General features: G+C 36.6%; 1 protein-coding gene across 1 annotated transcript in view; it reads right to left on the bottom strand.

Annotated features, from left to right (window-relative positions):
• The window catches only part of MCF2L (MCF.2 cell line derived transforming sequence like), a 78,097-nt gene that overhangs the window by 10,694 nt on the left and 41,050 nt on the right, over positions 1–26,353 (bottom strand). The window contains exons 5-23 of the mRNA XM_081326604.1: positions 25,865–25,984; positions 22,428–22,544; positions 20,758–20,907; positions 18,090–18,214; positions 16,930–17,044; positions 15,911–16,030; positions 15,616–15,807; positions 14,403–14,594; positions 13,598–13,757; positions 13,402–13,478; positions 10,444–10,520; positions 9,971–10,037; positions 8,508–8,623; positions 6,287–6,356; positions 5,018–5,110; positions 4,839–4,931; positions 3,204–3,329; positions 774–995; positions 103–195 (exon numbers count right to left, since the gene is read on the bottom strand). Coding sequence (XP_081182730.1) covers positions 103–195; positions 774–995; positions 3,204–3,329; positions 4,839–4,931; positions 5,018–5,110; positions 6,287–6,356; positions 8,508–8,623; positions 9,971–10,037; positions 10,444–10,520; positions 13,402–13,478; positions 13,598–13,757; positions 14,403–14,594; positions 15,616–15,807; positions 15,911–16,030; positions 16,930–17,044; positions 18,090–18,214; positions 20,758–20,907; positions 22,428–22,544; positions 25,865–25,984 — 2,325 coding nt within the window. The remainder of the gene's footprint in view (positions 1–102; positions 196–773; positions 996–3,203; positions 3,330–4,838; positions 4,932–5,017; positions 5,111–6,286; positions 6,357–8,507; positions 8,624–9,970; positions 10,038–10,443; positions 10,521–13,401; positions 13,479–13,597; positions 13,758–14,402; positions 14,595–15,615; positions 15,808–15,910; positions 16,031–16,929; positions 17,045–18,089; positions 18,215–20,757; positions 20,908–22,427; positions 22,545–25,864; positions 25,985–26,353) is intronic.

Consider the following 26,353-nt stretch of genomic DNA (forward strand, 5'->3'; position numbering starts at 1 on the left):
TTTTATTAGCTTCCTGGAGCATCATAGTTGGCAGAAGTGGGAAATAAACTGATCAAATAAATAGCCTTTTCAATAAGTAGTATTTAAAGAAAAGATTTTTACCTGTATTATGTAAACTTCTTCCCTTGCATTATACCAGATTTCAAATTTTTTAATATCGCCTTTCACATTTTCTGTTATTCCAACTGCAGTCATCTAGAAAACAAAATAAATTTAAAGCAATATTCAAGCAGATAATCTTGTCAAAACAAAATTCACACAAAATTTATTTAATTAAATACATTTTTAGTTTAAATACATTTTTGCAATTTTTCTTTTTTATATATATGGAATTATGGCACTGTACATAAGGAAATAATAACTAAAAAGAGTTTAGCTATTTGTGTTATTTTAGAAAAAGACATGTGCAGAAGAAAAATATACAAGAAATGAAGAGAAAACAAGATTGAATTTGTTGGCTCGATTGACTAGGTACTACATTAATTAAACAGTACACTGATATTGTTATCCTAATTTTCCAAGAGCAGACATTGGAGTAAAGAAGATCAAAAGCTTTAAATCTATTTAGACTTCTTTGGTTTTATGAGATATATAAAATGTATATCAGGTTTATCCACCACTTTAACAGAATAGAAACAAGGCAATTTTAGTTTTATTCCAATGTAACTGGACTTCGACCCAACACTCAAATATTTAAAATTAAACAATTCAACATTCAGAACTTCACATCCAAACATTTGTCTATATATTTTAAATGTATCTTTAAATCTTACATTTAAAGAATTCTTAAAACTGTACGAAGGAGCTTTTTCATATCCTTCTCCATTTTCTTCTCTCTTTTTACAAAATAAGATCGCCTTCTCGTGGAGGAAGAGGTGTCTTTGCATTGGCTTAAATCGAGCCAAATCTTTCACTATAGAGTGGCCCTTTTTATGATCAATCCATACGTTAAAGGATCCTTGCATTAAAAGTTTGCCCAGTTCATTCAGGTTCCCCTTCAAGAAAAAAAGTGTGTGTGCGTGCACATACACACAAACACACACACACACACAAGTCAATAGAACTGCAAGTAGATGATTTTATTTTTGATTACTAACATTTGATTGTTAAACAATGATGGCCCAAGTAATATAATTTAGCTGAAGTTCAAAACCAAAGGAGAGAATGATTATTTTGTTTACATGTAGTCCTTAACTTATGACCATAATGGATCCTGCACATTATGATGATAAGTATCATCATTAAGTGAGGCACCCACCTGATTCCCTCACTTAATGACCACATTCCCTGCTCTCTCTGTTGTAGAGCACAGGGTGCCTGAAGGATGGGGGGGAGGCCCTGGGAAGCCTAGCCCAAGCCCAGGCCTCCATTGCCCAGGCCCACCCACTCTCTGTGAGGAACACAATGCTCTGCTTCCCACCCCGCTGAATCCCTGCAGGTCTTGAGCCTGCTTCCCAACAGACTGGGTCTTACAACGCTCTCTTCCCTATCACAGCTTAGTCTATATTTTCTAAAGGTTGCCTTTGGGAAGAAACAGCTGACCTTCCCATAGGACATGTGGTACCATCCTGGAAGCAGTGACCATTTTGGGATTGGAGGCAATTCACAGATCATACTGCAACTGCTTCCAAAATGGTGTCTGCTTCCAGGACAGCACCACACAGCCTCTATACGTACAGGAAGGCTGTGGGGCAGATTGGCTGGTTCTCCCTTTCTGAATGTGATATCAGAGAGACTGGAGATTGATGCCAGGGGAAGGTAAGCAGGTGGGGAATACTCACCCCAGCAATTTGTGAGTTTCCCTGTTGACTTCCACATTGACTTTGTGGGGAAGCCAGCAGGAAAAATTGAAAATTGCAATCGAGTGTGGGGTGATTTGCAGCCTATCTTAAATGTGCATGGGTTGTCATCCAGATAGGGGGCATTGGAATGACTGGAACTCTGAGAACTGGTCCCAGGCAGCATTTGCTCAGGACAAGTGTAACTTCAAGCAGTTGCTGAAAAAATGCCATAGATCAAAGAATACCTGTATTAAGCAGTAAACATAGGCTACTATTCAAATATCTGATCTCCAAAGTATGGTTTGTAATAAAACAATCTTATCTCTTTTTCCTCAATTAGCTTTATGGGAAGAAAAGCTTGCAATTTAAAACTGTGTATGGAAGAAATCAAATAGGCAAGTTCTAAAAAATTCCAATTACAGGTAGTCCTTGACTTACAACAGTTCATTTAGTGACTATAAGTTACAACACCACTGAAAAAGTAACTTAGGACCATTTTTACACATACAACCGTTGAAGCAACTGGCTTGTATTTATGACAGCTGCAGTGTCCTGGGGTCATGTGATTATCTTTTGTGACAAGCAAAGTCAATGGGAAAGCCAGATTCATTAACAACCTCTTTACTAACTTAACAACTGCAGTGATTCACGTAACAACTGTGGCAAGAACGGTTATAAAATGAGGCAATTGTCTCACTTAACAACAGAAATTTTGGGCTCAATTGTGGTTGTAAATCAAGCCCTACGTGTATTTATTTTTAAGTTGGGTTAAAGACATTTCCATTTCATTTAATTAAAGGGAGAGATAAGATGCAGAGTTAAGTGAGAGATATCACCTGAAAAACAGAACTTTCTGCAGTTTAAAAAAATATTATGAAAGGTACAGTATATGGAATTATGAGATGTATATAACACTTTGTTTATCATCCTCAGCTCTTGAAGGATCCTGGATGCCTTTGGGTCAGCCACCCTCTTGCAACCCAACCCACTTTACATAGTTGTTGTGATAAAGAAAAATAGGAAAGATTAACTATACTGCCTTGAAGTCCTAATGAAATTTGGGATTTAATTTGAACAAAAAATATTTTTTTCATGCTACTGGAAAAATAAAATATTTGTACTACTTATATAGGCTTGGTATATAAAATATGAGATAGCAAAAACTGACAGTTGGCTTGGGATCCCAATGGGGGAATATCACACTAGAAATGGTTGATTGACTAATATCATCTCCCACCCAGCCCCTTGTATATTCAGTCTCCTTCTTCCCTATCTTTGGTTATAATTTGGAATTTATTGCAATTTTAATGTAATTTTAAACATTTATGTGTATATTTATAGTTTTATTTTAATGTTGTAAGCTCCCCAGAGTCACTTTGTGGCAAGATGGGCAGCAAATTTAATAAACAAACAAATAGTTACCTCATAGCCAGTGATCGCAATCTGATGCATGGAATCATTAACTGCTTTAAGAATTCCCAATATTGACGTCAGGGCCACTTGGAGATCTTCAGCACCTTCACAATTTTTACTATATTTTAACATTTCCTGTTGGAAAATTACATATACTTCAGGCAACAGAAAATCACCTGTAGTGAATCCTTAAGGGAATGCTTAATAGGCATTTTTTAATCTACTGTGGCAAAAGTCTTGAATGATTTCAAAGATGAATACAATTTACATTTAATTATTTTCAAATAAATAGATATTAAATCAACTGGATAGAATAAAAGACCATTAGCTTCATGATCAATTATTGATCACTTCAAGGGCCATCTTTGTCCAGTGCCTAAGTTGTCCTCCCCAGCCACTTTCAGAATGGAGAGTTTGCTTAATCAAGCTATTGCTTCTTGAGTAGCATTTCTCTGCAGAATACTACTTCTGTAAAAAAATGCTGGCAACTTAACAAACTCAGCTGTGACCTTAATTAGTTGATCAGAACAGTCTGAGCAGGCTGCTGCCTGAAACTGAGTAGATCTTAATCAGTTTTATAGAAAGGGTTTTATTTTTATTTTTCCCCTAAGTGTGTGAGCATGCTAGCCAAACAGTCAGTGGTAGCACATTTCTCTCAATGTATATTCTCTACTGTGTGCCTACTTACTCATCTATAACCCATCTTTCCCAATGAATGTAAATTCAAATATTAATTTACTTCTTGCTAATTATCTGATCACCAGAGTGAACATTCCAAAGGATAGGAGAATGAGAAAAAGCGCTACAAGCTTGGCCTCTCAAACTTGGCTTCCTTGGGAATCAAATTTCAGAGATCATCCTTACAGTTTAGGCTCACCCAGATCATAAATTTCTCTGACACTGTAAGTATGTTCAGGGATAATTTCTTAATAATATTTTTGAAAGGTTTGCTGCCATCCTGGTGTTTCCTGGTGTTTCCCTTGGTGCTCTTGTTCTTTGATATCTATCCTGCAAATCCTAAATTAAATGATGATGCACAAACTAGCAGCAACCATCATTTTCTGTATTCCTTCTATCCTCTTAAGGTGTTACTGAAGGTGTTGAGTAGTCAAGGTGTTACTGTACAAACTCTACTTTCCATTTGTAAAGTAGAAGCATTCAGAATCCTGGATTAGACTTTTTTCCTGTAGAAAGAACCAGTTTTGATTCAGCAAAAGGATCCGACTTTCAGAAAGGATAAATTTTATTGCCCTGAAGTCTTTCTTGGAGCATCATCTTTTGCTTATTTCGGGGAAGAGATTATTCCTTGATCTTCCAATTATGGTGAAAGTAAGTTATACAAAGAAATAGTAAATGTAACAATGTTTGCCTTTCTTTGTCCCTTCCCAAATATCCCTTCTGTCTGAAAAGATGATTCCTTAAGAGGAACATGGAGTTTTCTATGTCATAATTTGCTAAGGACAACCTCAAAGCATATTGCAAATTTCAAGTCACTGGACAAAAAATTATTTTTTTTACAGTTATTAAAAAAAGATAATCTCTGAAGTGTGCCACAAATGTGACTGCCTGCATTTCCCCTGGTATGTACTAGATTTCCTGTTTTTTGTCCCACATGATTTCAGTTGATCAACCAACCATTCCTACCTTTAGCAACAGTTGATATTTGGTTATTCTTTGAACGGGCTTTAGTAAATAGGAATCCAAACTCAACTTGTGATCAAGTTTTCGTTGACACTCCTACAAAAAAATAAGACAGACAATAACATCTTCCCCACAAGGTAATAATTTACTAAGCAATATGGTCCCAAGTACATAAAAAATACCTGGAAAAATGCTGAATCTGAACACTGCCTCCAAAGGCTTTCTGATCGAGGTTTATTTTGACAATATTTTTCATAAATTTTGAAGTCTTTCATCTTAATTTTAAAAAAGAGAACCATGAATTAAACAATGAAGCATCCATTTAATAGCTACATCTATAATAACAACCTTACCGAAAGACCATATTCTTCTGTCTAGAGATATTGGCAGAGAGTACTGATGCATCTCAAAAACATTTTTCCTGTTCATATTTCTGCTATTATTTTTCCTTTATAGGAAACCTGAAAATCTGTAGTATACATTTACATAAATCAAGGAAAATAATGAGACATTAAGTGGGCACTTTGCTTCAAAGTAATGCTATCTCTTTTTAGGGAAAATGAGCAATGGGGGATTAGTTGGATATACAAGTCCCATATGCAATATCCCAATGTGTATGTTACAGTGATCATCATTTATTTAGTGTAGTATTTCTCAACATATGCAATGTTTAAGATTTGTGGACTTCAAATCCTAGAGTTCTCCAGCCAGCCATACTGCCTGGAGAATTCTGGGATTTGAAATCCACATATTTTAACATTGCTGGTGTTGAGAAACACTAATTTAGCATAAAGATCAAGATCTATATAGACCACTATATGAGAATGGTGGGAGAGTAGCTTGACTTTGCAACAAAAATTTCTTTCTTTATATGCAAATGTAATCTTGCACTGATGATTAAAATTTTTCTTACTTCTGGAGTATTATGGCACTAGTACAGCTGATCTGTAATTAGGCACTTCATATAATCAAAGCATTACATGAAATGGAAATCTGGTTGTTACATGGTCAAAGTATCTGTTCATCTATCTGAGACTCATCAAGGCTCTTCTGAATGAACCTGAGATCTCCTCCTTCTCCTCTTTCCATTTCCTTCTTCTCCTCCTCCTGCAAATGTTGTGTAATTCGCCTTCTGAATACAAATCCTAGCAGGGTTTTTTTTACAAATAGTACCAGCAATAACAATTTCTGGAATTTTCCCCACAGGGTATCTGTTATAGCACTAAGGGAGAAGACTTATAAAATGTTGGTGAGTATAACAGGGATACCTTGGTGGTATTGCTCTGCTGTTCTCACCAACATTTAAAATCAGTCTTATTGGGAATGATGGAAATGCCAATCAGAGGTCAGCGAGTCCCAGGGATATACATCCTTGGATCCTGAAAGAATACTGAGAAAGAGCAATTTAGTAACAAATGTTGATTCCAAGTGACTTAAAATCTAATACTTACCCGTTCAAGGAAACAACGTCCTATCAGTTGAGGGTAGTCTATATAATCTTCTATTTCTCTCAAGAATATTCTATCAAAAATAATAACTGTATTTTATTGATGTGATGAAATAATGTAACATACCTACATGTGCCCACATGTATTCTATTCTAAATTTACATGCACATTCTAATACATTTCTGGAGCAGGAATCTATAATGGCTGTATGTGCATAAGCAAAATTTACTATTTGCATTAAAAATAAAACAGTTTACCCTTACACTATATAAGTTACTGATGATGCCGGAAAAAATTCATTTACATAACATTATTGATATGTATGGTCATAACACTGAGCAGTACTGTCTTCTCCAACATGATGCTATTCAAATATCCTGAATTTACAGTTTCTAATAAACCTTACTTTCACTGCCAACTCATTTAGTTAATATCAGGTTTTGAGCCATATAAGCAGTCTCTACCTTGACTTATATCTGACTATATGTAAGAACAATTGGAAAAGAAAAAAATAAGAGGAAAGACAATGAGACTGAAATATATACATGCACATGTGCATTTTATATAAAACATAGTCTGAAAGACTTTGAAAAATGATTCTACATAAATATTAATTTCAAATAAAAGCTTAACCACATTCAAATGTTTATAGATAGGTATTTAGAATATAAAAAAAACAACACTGAGATTTTGTTTTGGTTATAGTGAGCAGCTAAAAGATTGCCAGTAATTTTTGGAAATGAACCAATTATAGCATGAGAAAAAATTCTCCCAGGTAATTTACCAGCAGATGACTTGTTATTTCGATATCTAAGCATAATTCTAAAATTGTTGCATTTAAATTAAGTTCATATAATTTTCATACACACAGACAACAGTTCAAGTAGGTAGTAGTATAAAGTCAGGACTTCATGAAAGATATAAAAGGACAAGAGCAATAATTGTACTTAATTATTTCCAGTAAATCACAATTTCCAGCTTATTCATTAACAGTGAATAACAGAATCAGCAACCATTTTTTAATTGGAGCAGTTAATATCACATAAGGGTGCATTTCTATAGTTTGGCCACTGGGCGGACTGTGAGTCATGTGGGCTCTAAAGTGAGGAATAATGCTTAAAAGTTTTTAAAAAGCAGATGCCCAATTCTGAAATCAGAAAGCATCCTTCCAGGATCTCTTCCTCTGTTTGCTTAGACCCCCTCCCCCTCTATTCCAATTCACATAGAAAACCACATAATTTTGTCTCCCTAGCATTATATTCATTGAGAAAGATGCCAGGCTCATATTGCCAATAATAAAATGGCATTTATTTCATTCAAAGTGTTTCTCAATCTCAACAACTTTAAGATGTGTGGACTTCTGGGTTATGCTGATTGGAAAATTCTGGGAGTTGAAGTTCACACATCTAAAAAATTGTTGAGGCTGAGAAACACTACTGTACTCTATTGAGAAACACAGTTTGCAATACCTGTATGAATCCTTATAATATCACAGAATCAAGGTTGGGATTTTAGAGACCACTAATCCCAGCCCCTTGCATAGTGCAAGATCCACTGGAGTTATCTCTGACAGATGACTATCCAGCCTCTATTTGACCAGCACAAGAGAATTCAGCATTTCATCTGATATTTTGTTCCAGTGGTTGATAGCTTGTATAATCAAGAACACACTCCTGGCAGCTAATAGCACATATATTTAAATTTGCACACAAAATGCATGATTCTCTGTTGCCCCATTAAAAATACAGTGAAACTATTACTTCTGGTCCTGTCTTCTGGGCAGCAGAACTCAAAAAAAGAATCATGCATTTTGTGTGTATATTACGGTAGATGTATACATGCATGTGTGAACTCCATGGGAATCTTAACAACATGGATTATGAGGAATCCCTATTCAAGAAAGAGAAATTAAATTTATTATAAGTGAAAATTTTATGAAAATTATAAGCAGGAGTCTTATGGAAAGAACTTATGCCATCATTGTTAGTTTTGTTTGTCAGACTATTATGAATTTCAAAATTTCTAATACAGCCTTTATTTAACACCCTGGTTTTCATCCTATGCTGGACTACAGTCTCATTGTTCTTGGCCATTATGGCACACTGGAGGGTATCATGTGGGAATATGGTGTTCTAACTGTGTTAACAATGGGACATTTCCTTTGTTATTATTTTAATGCCCTATTTATATTGCCAGAAAGCTTGTATGAGATATAAATCCCAACCTGTTGTGAAAGTGATAGATTTCTTCCATATTTCCAAACAACACATCTTTCTTATTTTGTAGCCCAGATGAAATGAGATGTGCCATTAAGGGGTTGTCCATTTCTGCTGCATAGCCCTGTAATACAAAAGGGAAGCAGATTCATTGCTTCCACTGAATTCCATTTAAGAGTCTTCTATCTTCAACAATTGCAGCCTGCTGACTGCTGATAAACATGTTTCAATATTAATTTGCTCAGGCTTTTAATACAGAGTTTGCATATCTTAACAGTATTATATAATTTAGTTATAATCTATGAACATTTAATTTAGAAAAATAGTTAACGTGAACAAATTTTGTAAATAATTAACATGTGTTTTTGAGCTGTTTATTACATGCAAGTCAGAACTATTTATAGCCACATATACAGATGCTAATTTGAATGTTTTGACTCCAGAGTTGATCACAAAGTCTGCAGGTTTTCACAGAATGACCTTTCAAGGCAATTGTTCTTTCTTCTTCCTTCCTGACCCAAGTTCCTGTTTATGGCTTCTGCTCTAGGCAACAAGACTAAACCTATTATTTAGCATACCAGGAAAGACGCAGAAACCTGCTCTTTAAACACTCATTAGACTAGAGAAGATTCTGCTTTTAGTTGATGTATCCAAAACAGCTGGCTTTGAAAGGGAAGTAATACAAAATGGCTGTATTTGGTCCCGGGGAACTTCTCTCAAGGGAGAATACATACTTAGAAAAGGAAGAAGCTTCAATGACATTCTAATTCTCTCTTCCATGCCCTTATATTTAAGCCCTTATATTATAGTCTTTATTTCATCCACCACTAGAAACAAGAAGAGCAAAAAAGGGGATTGTCTTAATCTTAATGGGAACCAAAAGAATATAATGTCCATGTCCTTGATTTTCAGTTTCTCTTGCCTTCAGTAAAAATAACTTTAAATTAAAATAGGGGGGATCAGAATATATTCACAATGGGCTAGATGGTTGTGAATCAAGCCAGAAAAAAGGAAGCTTTTCACCTTCTTGACTTCAGCGATTGTGGTGGAGAAAATACTGACGGAAGCTGAAGCTGTTACTTTTTTGGTCACAGAACAGAATCCTTCACAGCATTCATACATTGCACTTAGCCATATTGTTTCTTAGTTTATTTCTTCAGCAAATTTTAATTAGGAAAAAAACCCACAGATTAAGGTGACATGTGAACTCAGTGGACCACCTCTTTTAAAGTGAGCAGTGCCCAGCAGTATTCACTTTAAGAAAAAGACTCCAATTTCCAAAAGTCAAATCTTTCTAGAAGAAGGCCGATATATTTTTTAGAACATTTGTGTTCTGTAAAGTAACATTTTTGTCCCACAAATATTTGATTCCATGTACTACCTATGTAAATAAACCACAGCATTTTCTACATTACAGATTAACTAAGGAATCATTTGAAATAAACCATTGGCAAGGATTTAAAAAATGTACCTCAAGAACACAGAGAAGTTCCTCCACATAAGCTCGTTCAGTTTCAAGAAGTTCATTCATTACATGTCTATCAACATTAAGGAATAAATGAGTTATTAAATGGTTTCAGATTTTAAAGCCTTTAAATGTGTAGAATTTTCATCAGTGGAGATCAAGAATTGATTTTTAATAAATAGTAGCAACTGCAAAACAAATTGGATGGTGTTTCTTAGATCTGATCACAGAGAAATATTTTACCAAAAATTGTTTGCCTTAAGGCAACTAATATGACAGAAAAAGGGTTTTGCTGTAGCCAAGAGGATGGATACAGAAATATTGCCAAAAAAGGATTAGTGATTAGAACTGAATGACTCCTGCTTGATTAACACATTTGAGTTGCCCATTAATAACTTCTACTATCTTTAAATGCATTTGTTTGACATTATTCTGGAAACATTTCTTACATATAGTTGCTTGGATAAAAATATACTCACTTGCGTAACACTGCTAGATTTTCTTCATCATCTGTCACAGACACACTTCTAGACTGCTGTATTTCACTTATCTCACTCTAATAAAAACAAGAACAACAACTTGGCATCAATTCTTTAAAGCCAAACCTCTCCTTTCCAAAATGTGTTTGGCTAGAGACAGACGGCTCTACACATGGACATCACCAGACGGTCAACACAGAAATCAGATTGACTATATGCTCTGCAGCCCAAGATGGAGAAGCTCTATACAGTCAGTAAAAACAAGACCAGGAGCTGACTGTGGCTCAGATCATGAGCTTCTCCTTGCAAAGTTTAAGCTTAAACTGAAGAAAGTAGGGAAAAGCACTAGGCCAGTCAGGTATGAATTAAATCATATCCCTGTTGAATATACAGTAGAGGTGACAAATAGATTTAAGGAATTAGATCTGATAGACAGAGTGCCTGAAGAACTATGGACAGAGGTTCGCGACATTGTACAACAGGTAGCAACCAAAACCATCCCAAAGAAAAAGAAATGCAAGAAAGCAAAATGGCTGTCTGAGGAAGCTTTGCAAATAGCTGAGGAAAGGAGGGAAGCAAAAGGCAAGGGAGAAAAACATAGATATGCCCAATTGAATGCAGAATTCCAGAGAATAGCTAGAAGAGATAAGAATGCCTTCTTAAATGAACAGTGCAAAGAAATAGAAGAAAACAATAGAATAGGGAGGACCAGAGATCTTTTCAAGAAAATTGGAGAGTTGAAGGGAACGTTTAATGCAAAAATGGGCATGATAAAGGACCAAAATGGCAGGGACCTAACAGAGGCAGAAGAGATTAAGAAGAGGTGTCAAAATTACACAGAAGAACTATACAAGAATGAGCTTAACGTCCCAGATAATCACAATGAGTTGGTCACTGACCTCGAGCCAGACATCCTAGAATGTGAAGTGAAGTGGGCCTTAGAAAAGCTGAGCAACAACAAAGCTAGTGGAGGTGACAGTATTCCAGCTGAGCTATTCAAAATCTTAAAAGACAGTGCAGTAAAAGTGCTACACTCAATTTGCCAGCAAATTTGGAAAACTCAACAGTGGCCACAGGATTGGAAAAGATCAGTTTACATTCCAATTCCAAAGAAAGGCAGTGCCAAAGAATGTTCAAACTATCGCACCATTGCACTCATTTCTCATGCTAGTAAAGTCATGCTTAAAATCCTACAAGCTAGACTTCAGCAGTATGTGGATCGAGAACTACCAGAAGTACAGGCAGGATTTCGAAGAGGCAGAGGAACTAGAGATCAAATTGCCAACATACGCTGGATCATGGAGAAAGCTAGGGAGTTCCAGAAAAACATCTACTTCTGCTTCATTGACTATGCTAAAGCCTTTGATTGTGTGGATCATAACAAACTGTGGCAAGTTCTTAAAGAGATGGGAGTACCAGACCATCTTATTTGTCTCTTGAGAAACCTATATGCGGGTCAAGAAGCAACAGTGAGAACTGGACACGGAACCACTGATTGGTTCAAAATTGGGAAAGGAGTCCGGCAAGGCTGTATACTGTCACCCTGCCTATTTAACTTATATGCAGAGCACATCATGAGAAAGGCAGGGCTAGATGAATCAAAAGTTGGAATTAAGATTGCCGGAAGAAATATCAACAACCTAAGATACGCAGATGATACCACTGTAATGGCAGAAAGTGAAGAAGAACTAAAGAGCCTCTTGTTGCGGGTGAAGAAGGAGAGTGCAAAACTTGGGTTGAAACTTAACATTAAGAAAACCAAGATCATGGCATCTGGCCCTCTCAATTCCTGGCAAATAGATGGGGAAGAAATGGAGGTAGTGACAGATTTTATTTTCCTGGGCTCCAAGATCACTGCAGATGGGGACTGTAGCCAAGAAATTAAAAGACGCTTGCTCCTGGGGAGGAAAGCCATGGCAAATCTAGACAGCACACTAAAAAGCAGAGACATCACCCTGTCAACAAAAGTGCGTATAGTCAAGGCTATGGTCTTCCCAGTTGCAATGTATGGCAGTGAAAGTTGGACCATAAGAAAGGCTGAGCGCCAAAGAATTGAGGCCTTTGAACTATGGTGCTGGAGAAGACTCCTGCGAGTCCCTTGGACTGCAAGGCGATCAAACCGGTCAGTCCTAGAGGAGATAAACCCTGACTGCTCTTTAGAAGGCCAGATCCTGAAGCTAAAACTCAAATACTTTGGCCACCTAATGAGAAGGAAGGACTCACTGGAGAAGAGCCTAATGCTGGGAAAGATCGAGGGCAATAGAAGAAGGGGACGACAGAGAATGAGGTGGCTGGATGGAGTCACTGAAGCTGTAGGCGTGAGCTTAAATGGACTCCAGAAGATGGTAGAGGACAGGAAGGCCTGGAGGAACATTGTCCATAGGGTCGCGATGGGTCGGACACGACTTCGCAGCTAACAACAACAGAGACAGAAAACTTTGGTCCACATAAACGCAACACATATCCGATTTTTAAATGGTATGACATACATGCATATGCTAATATATATGGCCTGTCATTTAAAATTAAAGATTAAGTACTTATATTGCAAGAAAGTATCCCAAATGCATTATGCAATTAATAGAGAAGATGAGAACATTAGACAAACTGTATAATATGAACTCATATTAGGCAAAATGCATGTGACACATAATTATTGCTAAGTTCTTCCATGTTAAACAAAAATTTATTTTCCAAATCCTGGTATAGGATGCTGGGACACAATTCGACTGTTCCTGATCTCCAAATCAAGGTCACCTAGCAGATCAAGGAAAAAAGTGTTAATGCAGAGTCTTTCTCTTGCAGGAAATGCCTTGCTCTACTCCTTACTGTAGCACCAGCAATAGAAAAATGATATCTAAGCTCAGATGCATCAGGAATCTGATTCAATAGGCTGCTTCATATGCTTAGGGAGAATTTAACATGTCAACTGTCTCTATTTCATTCATACACTGTTACCTTCATTTTTCTGACGGTCACTCCCCTTATTGCATGGTTATCAGAGCTGGACGAATCTTCAAACTCTATTTGAAGGCCTGGTATGTGAAACAGAATCAACCACTGTAACTAGAGCTCATGTCAAGCTAAGCATACTTGCCAGATCAATAATTTTTGTTTTCAACTAAAACAATACCTTGACTGATTGGTTTCTTACCTGGATAAGGACAAGGTGATTTTAGATATCCCTCTGGTCTAGGTGCCACTGGTTGAACAGGGCGTGTTTGCTTAGCTGCTAGCTTCTTAAGGCTGACTTGCCTCTTTTGAAACATTTCTTCCATACTTTTCTGTTTCTGAAAAACCTTTTTTACATGTTTCTGTAAAAAGAGGAGGCAAAATTCTATGTGGACCATTGAATTCATATGACATCATTTTAAAAGCTGAATATGGAAAGCGATGCACAACAATGTGCTCAACATTAAATTGATGCACTATACAAAATACATTTATTAGACCGAATCTAAGCCAGTGAATTATGTCTTCTTAAATAGAGCAGGACTGGGATGGTCTGGAGAATTTGCAGCCATGGTGAAAACCAAGTGACTTACCACTCTTTATGTGAGTATAGTGCCTCTGTTAAAATAAGGAGTGTTGATATAAGATAGCGTATTTAAGAGTATCTGAAACATTTATGATTCCCAAATCTCAAAAATATTATATTGCAGTAATTGGGTGGCTTTTCCAGTAAATTAAATGACTTTTGGAAATTTAGCAATGACAAATACACTGCCACTATCTATGTTATGGTAGACATCTATAAGTGAGTTCTTTAACCAAACAGTTAATTTACTTGAAAAGTTACCCACCTAGGCCATTGATGTTATAGTTTATGGAGGTTTTGGTTCAGTAAGCTGAACAGACATATTAAGTGGTTTCAACTCAAATATTCCAAGTCACTACTTATATATGTTTTTGTAAAAATGTGATGAAATATGGTTCTGAAATCTTGATATTAAGATTACCATTAATTCCTCAGTAAGGATAACTTCAAATTCTTTGGACAAGTAACTTGGTTCCCTGAGTTTATTATCACCACCCATGTCCAAAAACTGCTCAATTTCCTGAAGAGCTGCTTCTGCTCCATCCTGCGATTGGCATTTGTCTACAGGTTGAGAAGCCAGCAGATAAATTCCATCTTCACACCACTTCATGCACTACAAGGGAGCCAAGAAAAACACATCGTGAAAATGCTGCATTATACAAATTATTTATGTTATCAAAATTACCAGAATGATGATACCAGAAACCAGGATTCTTTTGATTGTACTATTCAAGCTACTATGTTGTGAGGATAAGTGAGCTTGGCTGATCCAGAGACAGAACTGTGAAACTTGGAAATGGTGGAAGAGATGAAAGATTTTATCTCCAAAGACAGTTGAAGCAAGAAAATATTCTGAAGTTGCAGCCTCAGCAACAGTAAGAGCACATATTACTGGCATTTTTAAACAATGCATTGTATTATGTATAATGTTTACCCTAACAGAAACTGTTCAGAAGATGAACAAAAAATGAGATCAAGTTTTTCTCTCTTCACACTAACAGTCCATAACTGTATGACATGACCACATCCTATATATTGAAAGAAGACATTTTCTGATTTGCCACAATCTAAATCTAGGCTCCATTAAGATTATACTTTGAGGATTACCTGTATATTTAAAGCTTAATCAGCAAATAAGAGAGAAAATGGAGAGAAAAGACATTAACTAAGTTTAATGCTGACTATAATGGAAACCCCTTATAGACCTTTTGTGTGAAACCAAACAAATGAACTTGTGAGCACAGGGTTGTTGTGAGGAAAATAGGAGGAGGAGGACGATATGTTGGGTATGTTTGCCACCTTGAGTTATTTGTAAAAATAATAAAGGTGGGATGGATGGATATATAGATAGCTATATTTGAGATTTAGAAAAAATATAGAAAAAATAAAAGCCATGCTATATTCACAGAGGAAGATGTTAATTTATATTTATAACTGCTATAAAAGACAATTGGAAGTTACTTCTTTATATTTTCTTTCTTTTTTCTGCACTTTTGACTTTCTTTCCTTTCTTTCATTTCCTTTCTACTTTATTCTAAATATGACTTCTTTTTAGTTTTTATCTTGTTAAAAATCTTAATAAAGTTGTATATAAAAAAATAAGTAAGAAGGGAAGAGGGTAAGATTAGGTTTACCTTTTCCAACCGTCTATGTAATTCAAATGAATGGTTCAGGAGAGCCGTTTTTTTATTCACTTCTGAAATAATCGTTTCATAGTGATGTCGGAGTTCACTGCACTTGGGAAGAATAGAGTCCACTGCATAATGCTTGTTTTCTATAAACTCGTCTCCTTTGGAAATTAATAAGCTGGCTTTTCCCAAAATTTCCTAAGTAAAATAATATAGCAGAAAAAATAAGTTGTAACATTATCTCATTATAAATATGTCCCACAGAAAAATGTGTCAAAGTAAAGAATCCTTATATCTTTACTTGTGATTTTTCTTCAAAACTGGCAAGATCTTTCAGAAGGTGCTCCACATGTGAACTGCTGTTTCCCATTTCAGTGAAATGAAATAATTTCTCAGACACACTATCAAGTGCTGTTTTGACCTAAATGAAATAGAATATATCATTTTTTGTAAGTCACAACAGTGTAGGACAACTACAAATCAGACTTTGGATCACAGAAATCAACTAGCGATCATGATCATAGAAACATATATAAGCAATATTTTTTTAAGAAACTTTATATTATGGTTCTTTAGAGCATACAGAATAACACCATTGGAAAGGACTTAGAGTTCTTCTAGTCCAGCCCCCTGCTGAGGCAGGAGACCCTATACCATTTCAGACTGATGATTGTCTAATCTCCTTCTTAAAAACCTCCAGTGTTAGAGCACCCACAATTTCTGGAGGCAAGTCATTCCACTGATTAATTGTTCTAACTGTCAGGAAATTTCTCATTAGTTCTAGGTTGCCTCTCTCCTTGATTAGTTTCCATCCATTGCTTCTTGTCCTACTCTCATGTGTTTTGGAGAATAGCTTGACTCCCTCTTCTTTGTGGCAACCCCTGAGATATTGGAAGACTGCAATCATGTCACCCCTAGTCCCTTTTTTCATTAAACTAGACAAGTTTTTAAATTATTAAGACACATCAAGTAAGCCAATAAACTATAACTATTATGCTTTTAATTTCATCTTATCACTTAAATAAACTACTATTGTATGTATATTGTATGTAAATTATTACCATACAATGGTAATCATACAATGGATGATCAAAAACATCTCTGATGAAATGTTTTGTCACTTAAATATTTAAATTACTATTTTATATATATTGTATGTAAATTATTACTATACAATGGTAATCATACAATGGATGATCAAAAATATCTCTGATGAAATGTATTTTCTAGTACAGAATAATGGAAGCTTTTAAATTCAAAATTTTAAATAAAAATACTGCTAATCCAGAATAGTTTTAATTAGACCAACATATCATATACCTCTTTGAAATCCACTTCAAAATACCTAAGTTGTAAGCACTGCTCAAGCTTCTGTTGATGTTTATACCAAAAGTCATCAAAAGCTGCTTCTGTCTCATCTAGTTGAGATAAAAGCCTTAAAAGAAAAAAGATGAAGCAGTTTTAGATCATGTATTCCCCAATTGAAGATGGGATAAGGGAAATGAGAAATCCCAAGAAAGGAAAGGATATGAAACCGTTAGAAAAAAAATCACAGCACTGAAAAACACAGTAATTATCAAATGAAAATCTCATGTAGTGGAAAAATTGGTGGAAAAGGCAGATTGATGGGAGGATGGTGAGTGCGTGGCAGGAAGACTGTTGGCAGATTGCTAGAAAACTGAGGGGCACAGAAGCTCAAAATATACTTTTAGGAACATACAAAATAATGGATGTATTTAATTTGCACGGGAAGGCATGAGGTTTCTAAAAATCAAAAAGGGAGATAAAAAGCTTGGGCGTCTATTCTATTTCTTTTCCAAGTCTAATATATTAAAAGTCAAAATTTTGATATTCCATGCAAACAAACAACATGCATGTTAAACCACATGTAATGTTATAATCTAGTTTAGCCTCTTCCAACCTGGACTCGCTTCCAAATATACGGACTGCAGATCCCAGAATTCCCAAACCATCATGTGTATTAATGAGAATTTGGGACAGTTGAGGTTTATACTGGTTGGGGAAAAGTGGTTTAATTAATTGCTTGTCTGACTCAATCTAAGCAATTTATTATACCTACGTTCTTCCGTGTGTGTGTGTGTGTGTGTACATAGCCCTGTATTTTGCCTGATACTCGAGGTTTACACTGGTTGGGGAAAAGTGGTTTAATTAATTGCTTGTCTGACTCAATCTAAACAATTTATTATACCTACGTTCTTCCGTGTGTGTGTGTGTGTGTGTGTGTGTGTGTGTGTATGTGTGTGCGTAAAACCCTGTATTTTGCCTGATACTCTCTCATTCTCATTTTCATTCTTTTGCTGAGAGGATAACATAACTTGCCAGATGACACTGGCAAGGTGAATATTGGACCTTCACAAAAGTATTAAAATATTAATATCAGGAAGATTTTGGAAATAGAATAACAGGAATACAGTGAAAATATATATTAAATATTCTATTAAATACTAGATGTATCTCACCTTTCCACAGTAATTTGATTTTCTATTTGATCTGGATTCAGTTTGTACTCTGGATTTTCAAGGACTGGTTTTTGAATATCTTGGAGAATATCATGACCTTGCCTTAAAGCTATTTTCAAATCTTCCTATAGAAAAGTTTAAGAATATATAGTTAGACTCTGTTACATCAGAATTCAACTTGGAAATGCCATCCCAGGGTTTTGAAACAACACAGTATAAGCCAAGAATGGGTAACCTGTGGTGTGTGGCAAACTCCCATCTGTGCTTTCAATTTTTTTGACACAGTTGAACAACAGTGTGATTTTACACTGATAGAAAATCAGCACCAATGTATTATACTGCTCATAGTACATGTGAAATCTAGAGGTGGTATAAATAAATAAATAAATCTTAAAAATTGACTTCCGGTTTGCCAAGCCAGCCGACATGGATGTCTGGAGGACGGCTCTTGTCTTCCACGTCCAGTTTCGCATCGCTGAGGGGGTCCTAAAAGGGCCAAAGAGCCGCTTTGGAGGGGTGACCAGATAGAAGGGGCTTTTGCAGAAACATGGGGGAGCTGCAACCCCCCGTTAGTACCTGCATTCCCTTCGTACCAGCAGATGAAAGACGGGCCATAGTAATATGGCCAGTTACTAGGCTGCAGACAGCTGAAGTCAAACTCACCATCAGGCAACATTAAAGCAGCGTGGAAGAGATGGGGGTAAGATTCCTCTCTTATACCTTAATCTTCTTCTTTTCACCTAAATAAGCTGCTAAGTACCTTCCCCCCTGTGGAGAGAGGGAGGAATTCAACCCTCCCTTCAAATAAGCGGCGAGCAAGCCCAGGGGTGTTTTTTTAAAAAAAAAGTTGAAAAAAGAAACAGACTAAAAGAAAGAACTTTCAAAGTACTTGGGGGACACCCAGTGGCTAAATCTGAAATTGCAATCTGAGTTTCTTTTTAAAAAATTCAAGAAAATATATAAGAAAAACAAGATAAGATTAACCTTGAACACCAGATGTGAAACTCCAACATGGAAGAGTTTCAAAAACAAATCTATGCTATGTGGGAAATATTTTACCAAACTTATATCAGTTCCTTTCTACAGCTGGCGATGAAATAAGAGCTTTTGGAAAAGAATTAGAAAGCATCTCGAAGAAACAAACTCAAACTGTGACTACAACTAATATTTTATCGGGACAGAACTTAATAGAAGAAATTGAACAATTAAATACATTGGCAGAAGAATTAAATATTCAACAAATACAGACTTTTGAAGACCATAATGGGAAACAGCTGGAAAATTTTTTATTCAGTCCAGAACAATTATATCAAGAGGTGAAAATAATGAGAAGATTTGGCGCTGTTAACAGACTCCTCAATTCTTCAAAAATGGAGACTGGAGGGCTACTTCAATATGATATAACAACACAATAATGCTTTGATGACCCTGAGGCAAAAAAGCGAAAAATGACATGGCAAAGGAAGAAAGCAAGAATAAGATTGAAGAAATATAGACATTTTTAAGAGGCCTGAAATAGATAATACCAAAATAGACAGGATTGTACTTGGATTACGAGAGATTGTTTTGATGAGTAGACAAAAATACTAATTAAAAAACAATACAGATGTATGAATACTAACATTGAAATATTGAGCTCTTTAAATGACATGGATTAAGATGTATATATGTTAAGAATGATAGAATGTAACTAATATACTTGGATGTAATGACATGAAAGGATGTATTAAATGTTGAAACGGAAGAAATTTTGGTTAATTTTTAATATGTGGAAACTATAAATGAGAAATAAGAATATTATATTGTCCTCCTCCTTTTTCTCCTCCTTGCAATTGGTATCCTAACGACTACCATTCTAATATTGTACTACTAACATTGATATGAAAATGAGATAAATAAGAAGTGTATTTACATGACTAGGTATCGGAGAAAATTGTGTAAAGAGAAAGGAAGTTATTTAGCAATATGAAAAAGAGAAATTTTAAACGTTTAATTTTAATATCAATGTAAAATTAAAGCTGGAAAAATATATAAGGTGTTTGATCTTTTAAAGATGGAATGTTAAAATATAAAATAAACTAAAGTATTGACAAATATAAGAAAATATTAAATGACTGATGGATAGCAATGAGAAGTATGTTAATTTAGATAAGGGATAATATGTATTAAAGGAAACAAGAGAGAGGAAGTATTGGTTACAACAATTTGGAGATTTGTAATAATATGTATTTGTCTGAAATGGAACTATTGTAACCCAGACACCATGTTGCTTTTAAAAGATACTATTGTAATACTGGAAAACTAATAAAAAGTTATACAAAAGAAAATCTAAAAAATTACAAAACCTAATTGTGTGTGTGTGCACAAACTCAAAAAACGTATTCTAACATTATAAGGCAAAAATAAATGTTAAATAGTCCACTTGTTAGAGATAAAAATCATGTCACAGGAATTGCTTTGCCATATTTATAATAATCTGCATTTCGGGATTTTATTACTGTTTAGTTCCATGGAAAATGTGAAGGATCATAAAATTTACTGGCACTGATTTAAAGGGAGGATATCACACAACATTCAAATGAAACATTTGTAAAGGAAAATAAAACTAAACACCAATTAATGGGCTAACTCAATAAAATTATCTTATGTAACAACTGCTTTAACATACCTTCAGCTTGTCTCTCCTTTCTGTATGTGTTGCAAGGAGGTAGCTGGTGGCCTCAGCATCATTTGGTAGCTCTGTTTCTGCAAGCTCATTCCCAAAGGATTGAAGTGTTCGAGCTGTCTCCTTAACCATTTGAGCAAAACTCTCTATAGCCTTATGAATTACAAATACAAGACACACACACATTGGATACTGAAGAGATGTATTTATATATTTTGTTTTAAATATAAATTACATCAATAGGCATAAATACAATTATCTGTGGAAGTCCTTGGTGCTTGCAGACATTTCATTACCCAACTAGGCAGCATTAATCATGCAAATTAGCATGGGGTTTACTCCTTGTTTATATTCAGTAGCTTGCTTTGCCAGTTTTGGTGACCTTAATGTTTTTTCCTTGAGAGTTCCAAGACTCCATAGTTCAAACCCCAGTTAAATATATTCTAGTAAAAATTATCTCCACTATTAACTCCTTAATAATATATCCTTAAACTTTTAAAGAATACTTATGATATTAAATATCATTTTTAAAATGTTTGTTATATACTTGCATATTCACGAAAAGTGCACAAAGGAAGCAAGCTACAATAAGCCAAAGAAAAGACACAATGAAAGAAATGGAAATATAGCTAAATTATATTAAACCTACCCCTCTGCACCTGTTTATTTTTTAAAGTCCTCATCTCATACTTCTTCAGGGTTTCTATCCAACCACAACATTCTCATCTATTCCTTCTTCTTCCATGCATTTGTTCTGCAACTGAATCATTCCACCTGAGATTAAACCACCTTAATGTACTTCTTTCAGTGGTTCTCAACATTTTCTTCCCCATGGACCCCATTTAAATATCTTTGTGGCCATGGATTATGGCTATGGACCCTGAAGATTTAACTCAGGATTTAAATCATAACATTCCTTCAAGTTTTCATGGACTCTGTGATGACATTGCAGCCTGCCAGGGGTTTGTGGACCACAGGTTTGGAACCACCAATATAGATCCCTTCTGATTTTATATAAAAATAATTCTTTGCTGTTGTGCAGCCCACGCAAGATCAGAACCAGGGGCCCATGCAACAGCAAAGAACTAAGACCGGCGAGGGGAAGGAATACCCAATACGATCCGCGCAGGAACTCATGATGGGAGGTGGGATGCTACACACACAATGGCCATAGGACAGGAAACATTGGAAGACCATCCCACGGCAACAGGTATCCAGCCACGCCCAAAGCAGGCAAAGAGAGTGACAACAGGTGAGGTGAGGATCCCTGAACTCATGAATATACAGACAGATGCAAGAACTAGAAGCAATACGATTAGCAGGGGTGGGTAGACTGGTGGCACATTCCATGAGCAGAGCACAGAAGCAGTTGGTCTTATAGGCAGGCTTGTGAACCTCCGGCATTCCACTCTGACGACGTTGGCAGTTAGCCGACAAAAACTAAGTTTATTAAACAGTGTTCGACTATTTTTCTCAAAACACACACACACACACACACAGACACGATATGTTCATGAGGACAGTTTTGAAAAAAATGTATTTTCTCAAAATTTACTTAAACATTCCTTTTAATACAAATCAACACTTCCAAAATCATTAGTCCTGATGTTTTTGAGATGCAATAGTTCGTATCTATTAACAGGGTATAAAATAGAAAGAGAAAAAAAACTTACAGTGCGCTGTGCAAGCCACCTATTATGGCAATAATCTAGGGAACCCCCGAGATCTTCAGTTAGCTGGGCTGTATCAATATAGTTATTTAATTCTGTTAGTGAGCTCAGCATTATGATCTATAAGACAGAAATCACACCATCAATTGAATAAAATCAACATTATTTTAGATTTTTGCTTTAGTAGTTTTGGCAAATTTGTAGTCATGAAACTAATAATATTCAGTGAAACATTATTTATCAGACAAAGGAGAGTTTCACTATGATAACAGCATATAAAGTATCTCCTTCAATCACAGCTGAAAACCATTATGGAGAAGTTTGACATTTGTAGGCCATGTAAAATAGCAGAAGACCTTATTCTTATCTAATAGGGCTGGCAATGTTTTATATTTGATTGAAAAGTGTTATTTTGGAGCGTTAACAAAAGTAAACATTTTTTGGAAGTCTTTAAAGCAGCCATTTCATTTCCTAGGTTCATGTGGCAACTTCAGAGAACAGTGATATAATCCTGGAAAAAGACAGGACTGTTTTAAAGAACAGCAAACAGATGCTATGTTTGTACTCCTAAGCAATCAGATGAGCCTTTCTGAATGATTTACGAAGCACTGCACAGCCTTATAATCCAATGTAATAGCATTTAAACTGCTTGAAGAACAATTCTGAAAAACCCAGAAGCTTTTGTACAAATGTGTATTATTTTGACTAATCCTAGAACCTATTAGCCTAAAGGCTTGTGTGTGAGTTTGGGTGACTTTTTCCCACGTTAATTGCTTTTTACCAAATAATTATATCAAATAAATATTAGCTGAGCATGGTTTGAAAACGTTTTGGAAGAAATTCTTTTGACCTCATGTAAAGACAGCACTTCTCTATTATTCAAAAACCTATGGCAGCATGAATACAGATAAACCTGTAGCTAATTTAGAGTCTTTTAATTAATATTGAAATTATTATCAAACAATTTTTAAAGCTTTTAAAAGCCTGAAAAAGCGAGCTCTTTAATGAAAAGCAGATAAATGCTTTACTCTTTCTCTCACAATGTCCAATGTAGTTTTTCCAAGTCATTTTTAAAAAAATGTAGTTATATAAGAACATTTACAATATTTATTTATTTATTTAAATTTATATGCCGCCCTTCTTCCTGAGGACTCAGGGCGGCTCACAACAATAAAAATTAAAAAACGTAGGATGAAAAGTTTTTAAAAGAATTAAACAATAAATACAACAATTACGTGACAATTTAAAAAACCTGATAAAACCTAATTAAAAACCGTAGTCAGTCCAGACCCGCTTGTTGGAATAACCAAGTCTTCAGATCATGGTGGAAGGACCGAAGGTCAGGGGTCATCCGCAGCTCCGGGGGTAATTCGTTCCAGAGGGTCAGCGCGCCCACAGAGAAGGCTCTCCCCCTGGGGGTCGCCAGCCGGTATTGCCTGGCCGATGGCACCCTGAGGAGGCCGACTCTGTGGGAGCGAACCGGGCGATGGGATGTTGACAATGGCAGCAGGTGGTCTCGCAAGTACCCCGGGCCTAAGCCATGCAGGGCTTTAAAGGTTATTACCAGCACCTTGAATCACACCTGGAGGGCAACCGGAAGCCAATGCAGCTCGCACAGGAGTGGTGTAGCATGGGAGTACTGAGATACTCCCATGAGCACCCGCGCAGCCACATTTTGCACCAGTTGAAATCTCTGGGTGCTCTTCAAGGGCAGCCCTATGTAAAGAGCATTGCACTAGTCCAGGCGAGAGGTGACGAGGGCATGAGTAACCGTGCATAGGGCATCTTGGTCCAAAAAGGGGCGCAACTGGCGCACTAGGAGAACCTGTGCAAAGGCCCACCTGGTCACGGCTGTTAAATGATTGTCCAAATTGAGCCGTGAATCCAGGAGGACACCCAAGTTGCAAGCCCTTTCTGAGGGGGGCAATACCTCCCCCCCATTAAAAGAGAAGGAACTAGTTGGACAACACAAGATGCACAACCACTCAGTCTTGGAGGGGTTGAGCCTGAGCCTGTTCCTTCCCATCCAGACCCGCACCGCCTCCAGGCACCGGGACATCACGTCAAGGGCATCACTGGGTTGGCTCGGGGTAGAGATGAATAACTGGGTATCATCCACATATTGGTGATACCTCACCCCAAAGCCACGGATGATCTCACCCAGCGGCTTCATAGAGATGTTAAACAGGAAGGGGGAGAGAACCGACCCCTGAGGTACTCCACAAGTGAGGGGCCTCGGGGTAGATCTTTGTCCCCCTGCCAATACAAACTGTGAGGGGCCCGAGAGGTAGGAGGAGAACCACCGTAAAACAGTGCCTCCCACTCCCAAGCCCTCAAACCGTCGCAGCAGGATATCATGATTGATGGTATCAAAAGCCACTGAGAGGTCAAGTAGGACCAGGACAGAGGAACAACCCCTGTCCTGGGCCCGCCAGAAATCATCTACCAGTGCAATCAATGCCGTTTCTGTGCTGTAACCGGGTCTGAAACCGGACTGGTACGGGTCCAGATAGTCCACTTCCTCCAGGAATTGCGGGAACTGACGCGCCACCACACTCTCGACAACCTTTGCTACAAAGCGAAGGTTGGAGACAGGATGGTAGTTGTTCAACGAGGATGGGTCCAGAGCAGGCTTCTTGAGGAGGGGCCTCACCTCTTTCAAGGCAGAGGGGAAGTCACCCTCTGTCAAAGAAGCATTGACCACTGCCTGGAGCCAGCCCCCTGTCACCTCCCGGGAGGCCGAAACCAACCAGGAGGGACATGGGTCCAGTAAACAAGTGGTAGCGCTCAGTTTACGCATGATCCTGTCCACATCATCCAGAGTCACAGGGTCAAACTCACCCCAAATGGTATCATCAAGACCTGCCCCCTCCACTCTGCCGGACTCCGCCCAGTCGGAGTCCAAGCTAGTCCGGATCTGAGTGATTTTGTCCTGCAGATACTGTACAAATTCCCCAGCCCTACCCTGCAAGGGGTCATCCCTCGGTCCCTGGTTAAACAGGGAGCGAGTCACTCTAAACAGGGCAGCAGGGTGGTTATCTGCGGACGCAATGAGAGCGGAAAAGTAAACAATAGCCTCATTGTGCATGTTTTTTTAAAAGTGCTATCATGTGCTCAGTGAAATAATCAATAAATATTAGTTCATGAATAGTAATTAGTACTTTTTCCTATCTTCTAGGTAAAAATATTAAAATTATTTAACAATGATCTAATTTCAAATATGACACTAAAAGCATAGGAAAATCAGTGCTTTTTTCAAAGCCATCATTTTGTCTACAGAAAATTCTGTCCATTTATTAGTTATGAAAAAAAATGCCTATGCAGAAAAAAGTGTAAGAAGTTATATTAAAGACATACTTTTTACTGTTCCAATATACTTATTACACTACTCTGTGCACAAAAATAAATTACAAGTGAAAATAAAAAGATTAAACACTAACCGGCAGCTTTATTTTATAGTCATCTCTATGAAATTTAAAGGCAATGTCGAAGAGAGTTTTTTGAAAGAATCCAGTTGGACGCAAAACCAGAACGAGTTGCAGATTTCCTGGAAATGATGTCTGCAAAATGGTAAAACAGAATTGTCATATTTAATGTATTACAATCTAAATTATTTCTTGTAATATTTTGATATATCAGATCACATGTAATAGATTCAACAAATCAGTTTACAAATTACATTACACTTACTTTGTATTAACCACAGATTAAATTGGACCACATTTTGAACTTTAAAAGATATAGACAAACTAGGGTTTAATTTCTATGGAGTAATAGATGTAATTATAATCTGCCAATGCAGACATTATACCAAGTTATAATTTATGGCTTCCAAGATCTATGTTCTGAACTAGCTTCTGTATGTGGTATCATTTTTAATTAAGCTATTGCACCAAATCTTAGATAAGCTTTCCTAAAAGCATAATTTG

Source organism: Vipera berus (assembly GCF_964194415.1).
Source record: "Vipera berus genome assembly, chromosome: 4".
Classification (NCBI taxonomy): Eukaryota; Metazoa; Chordata; class Lepidosauria; order Squamata; family Viperidae; genus Vipera; species Vipera berus.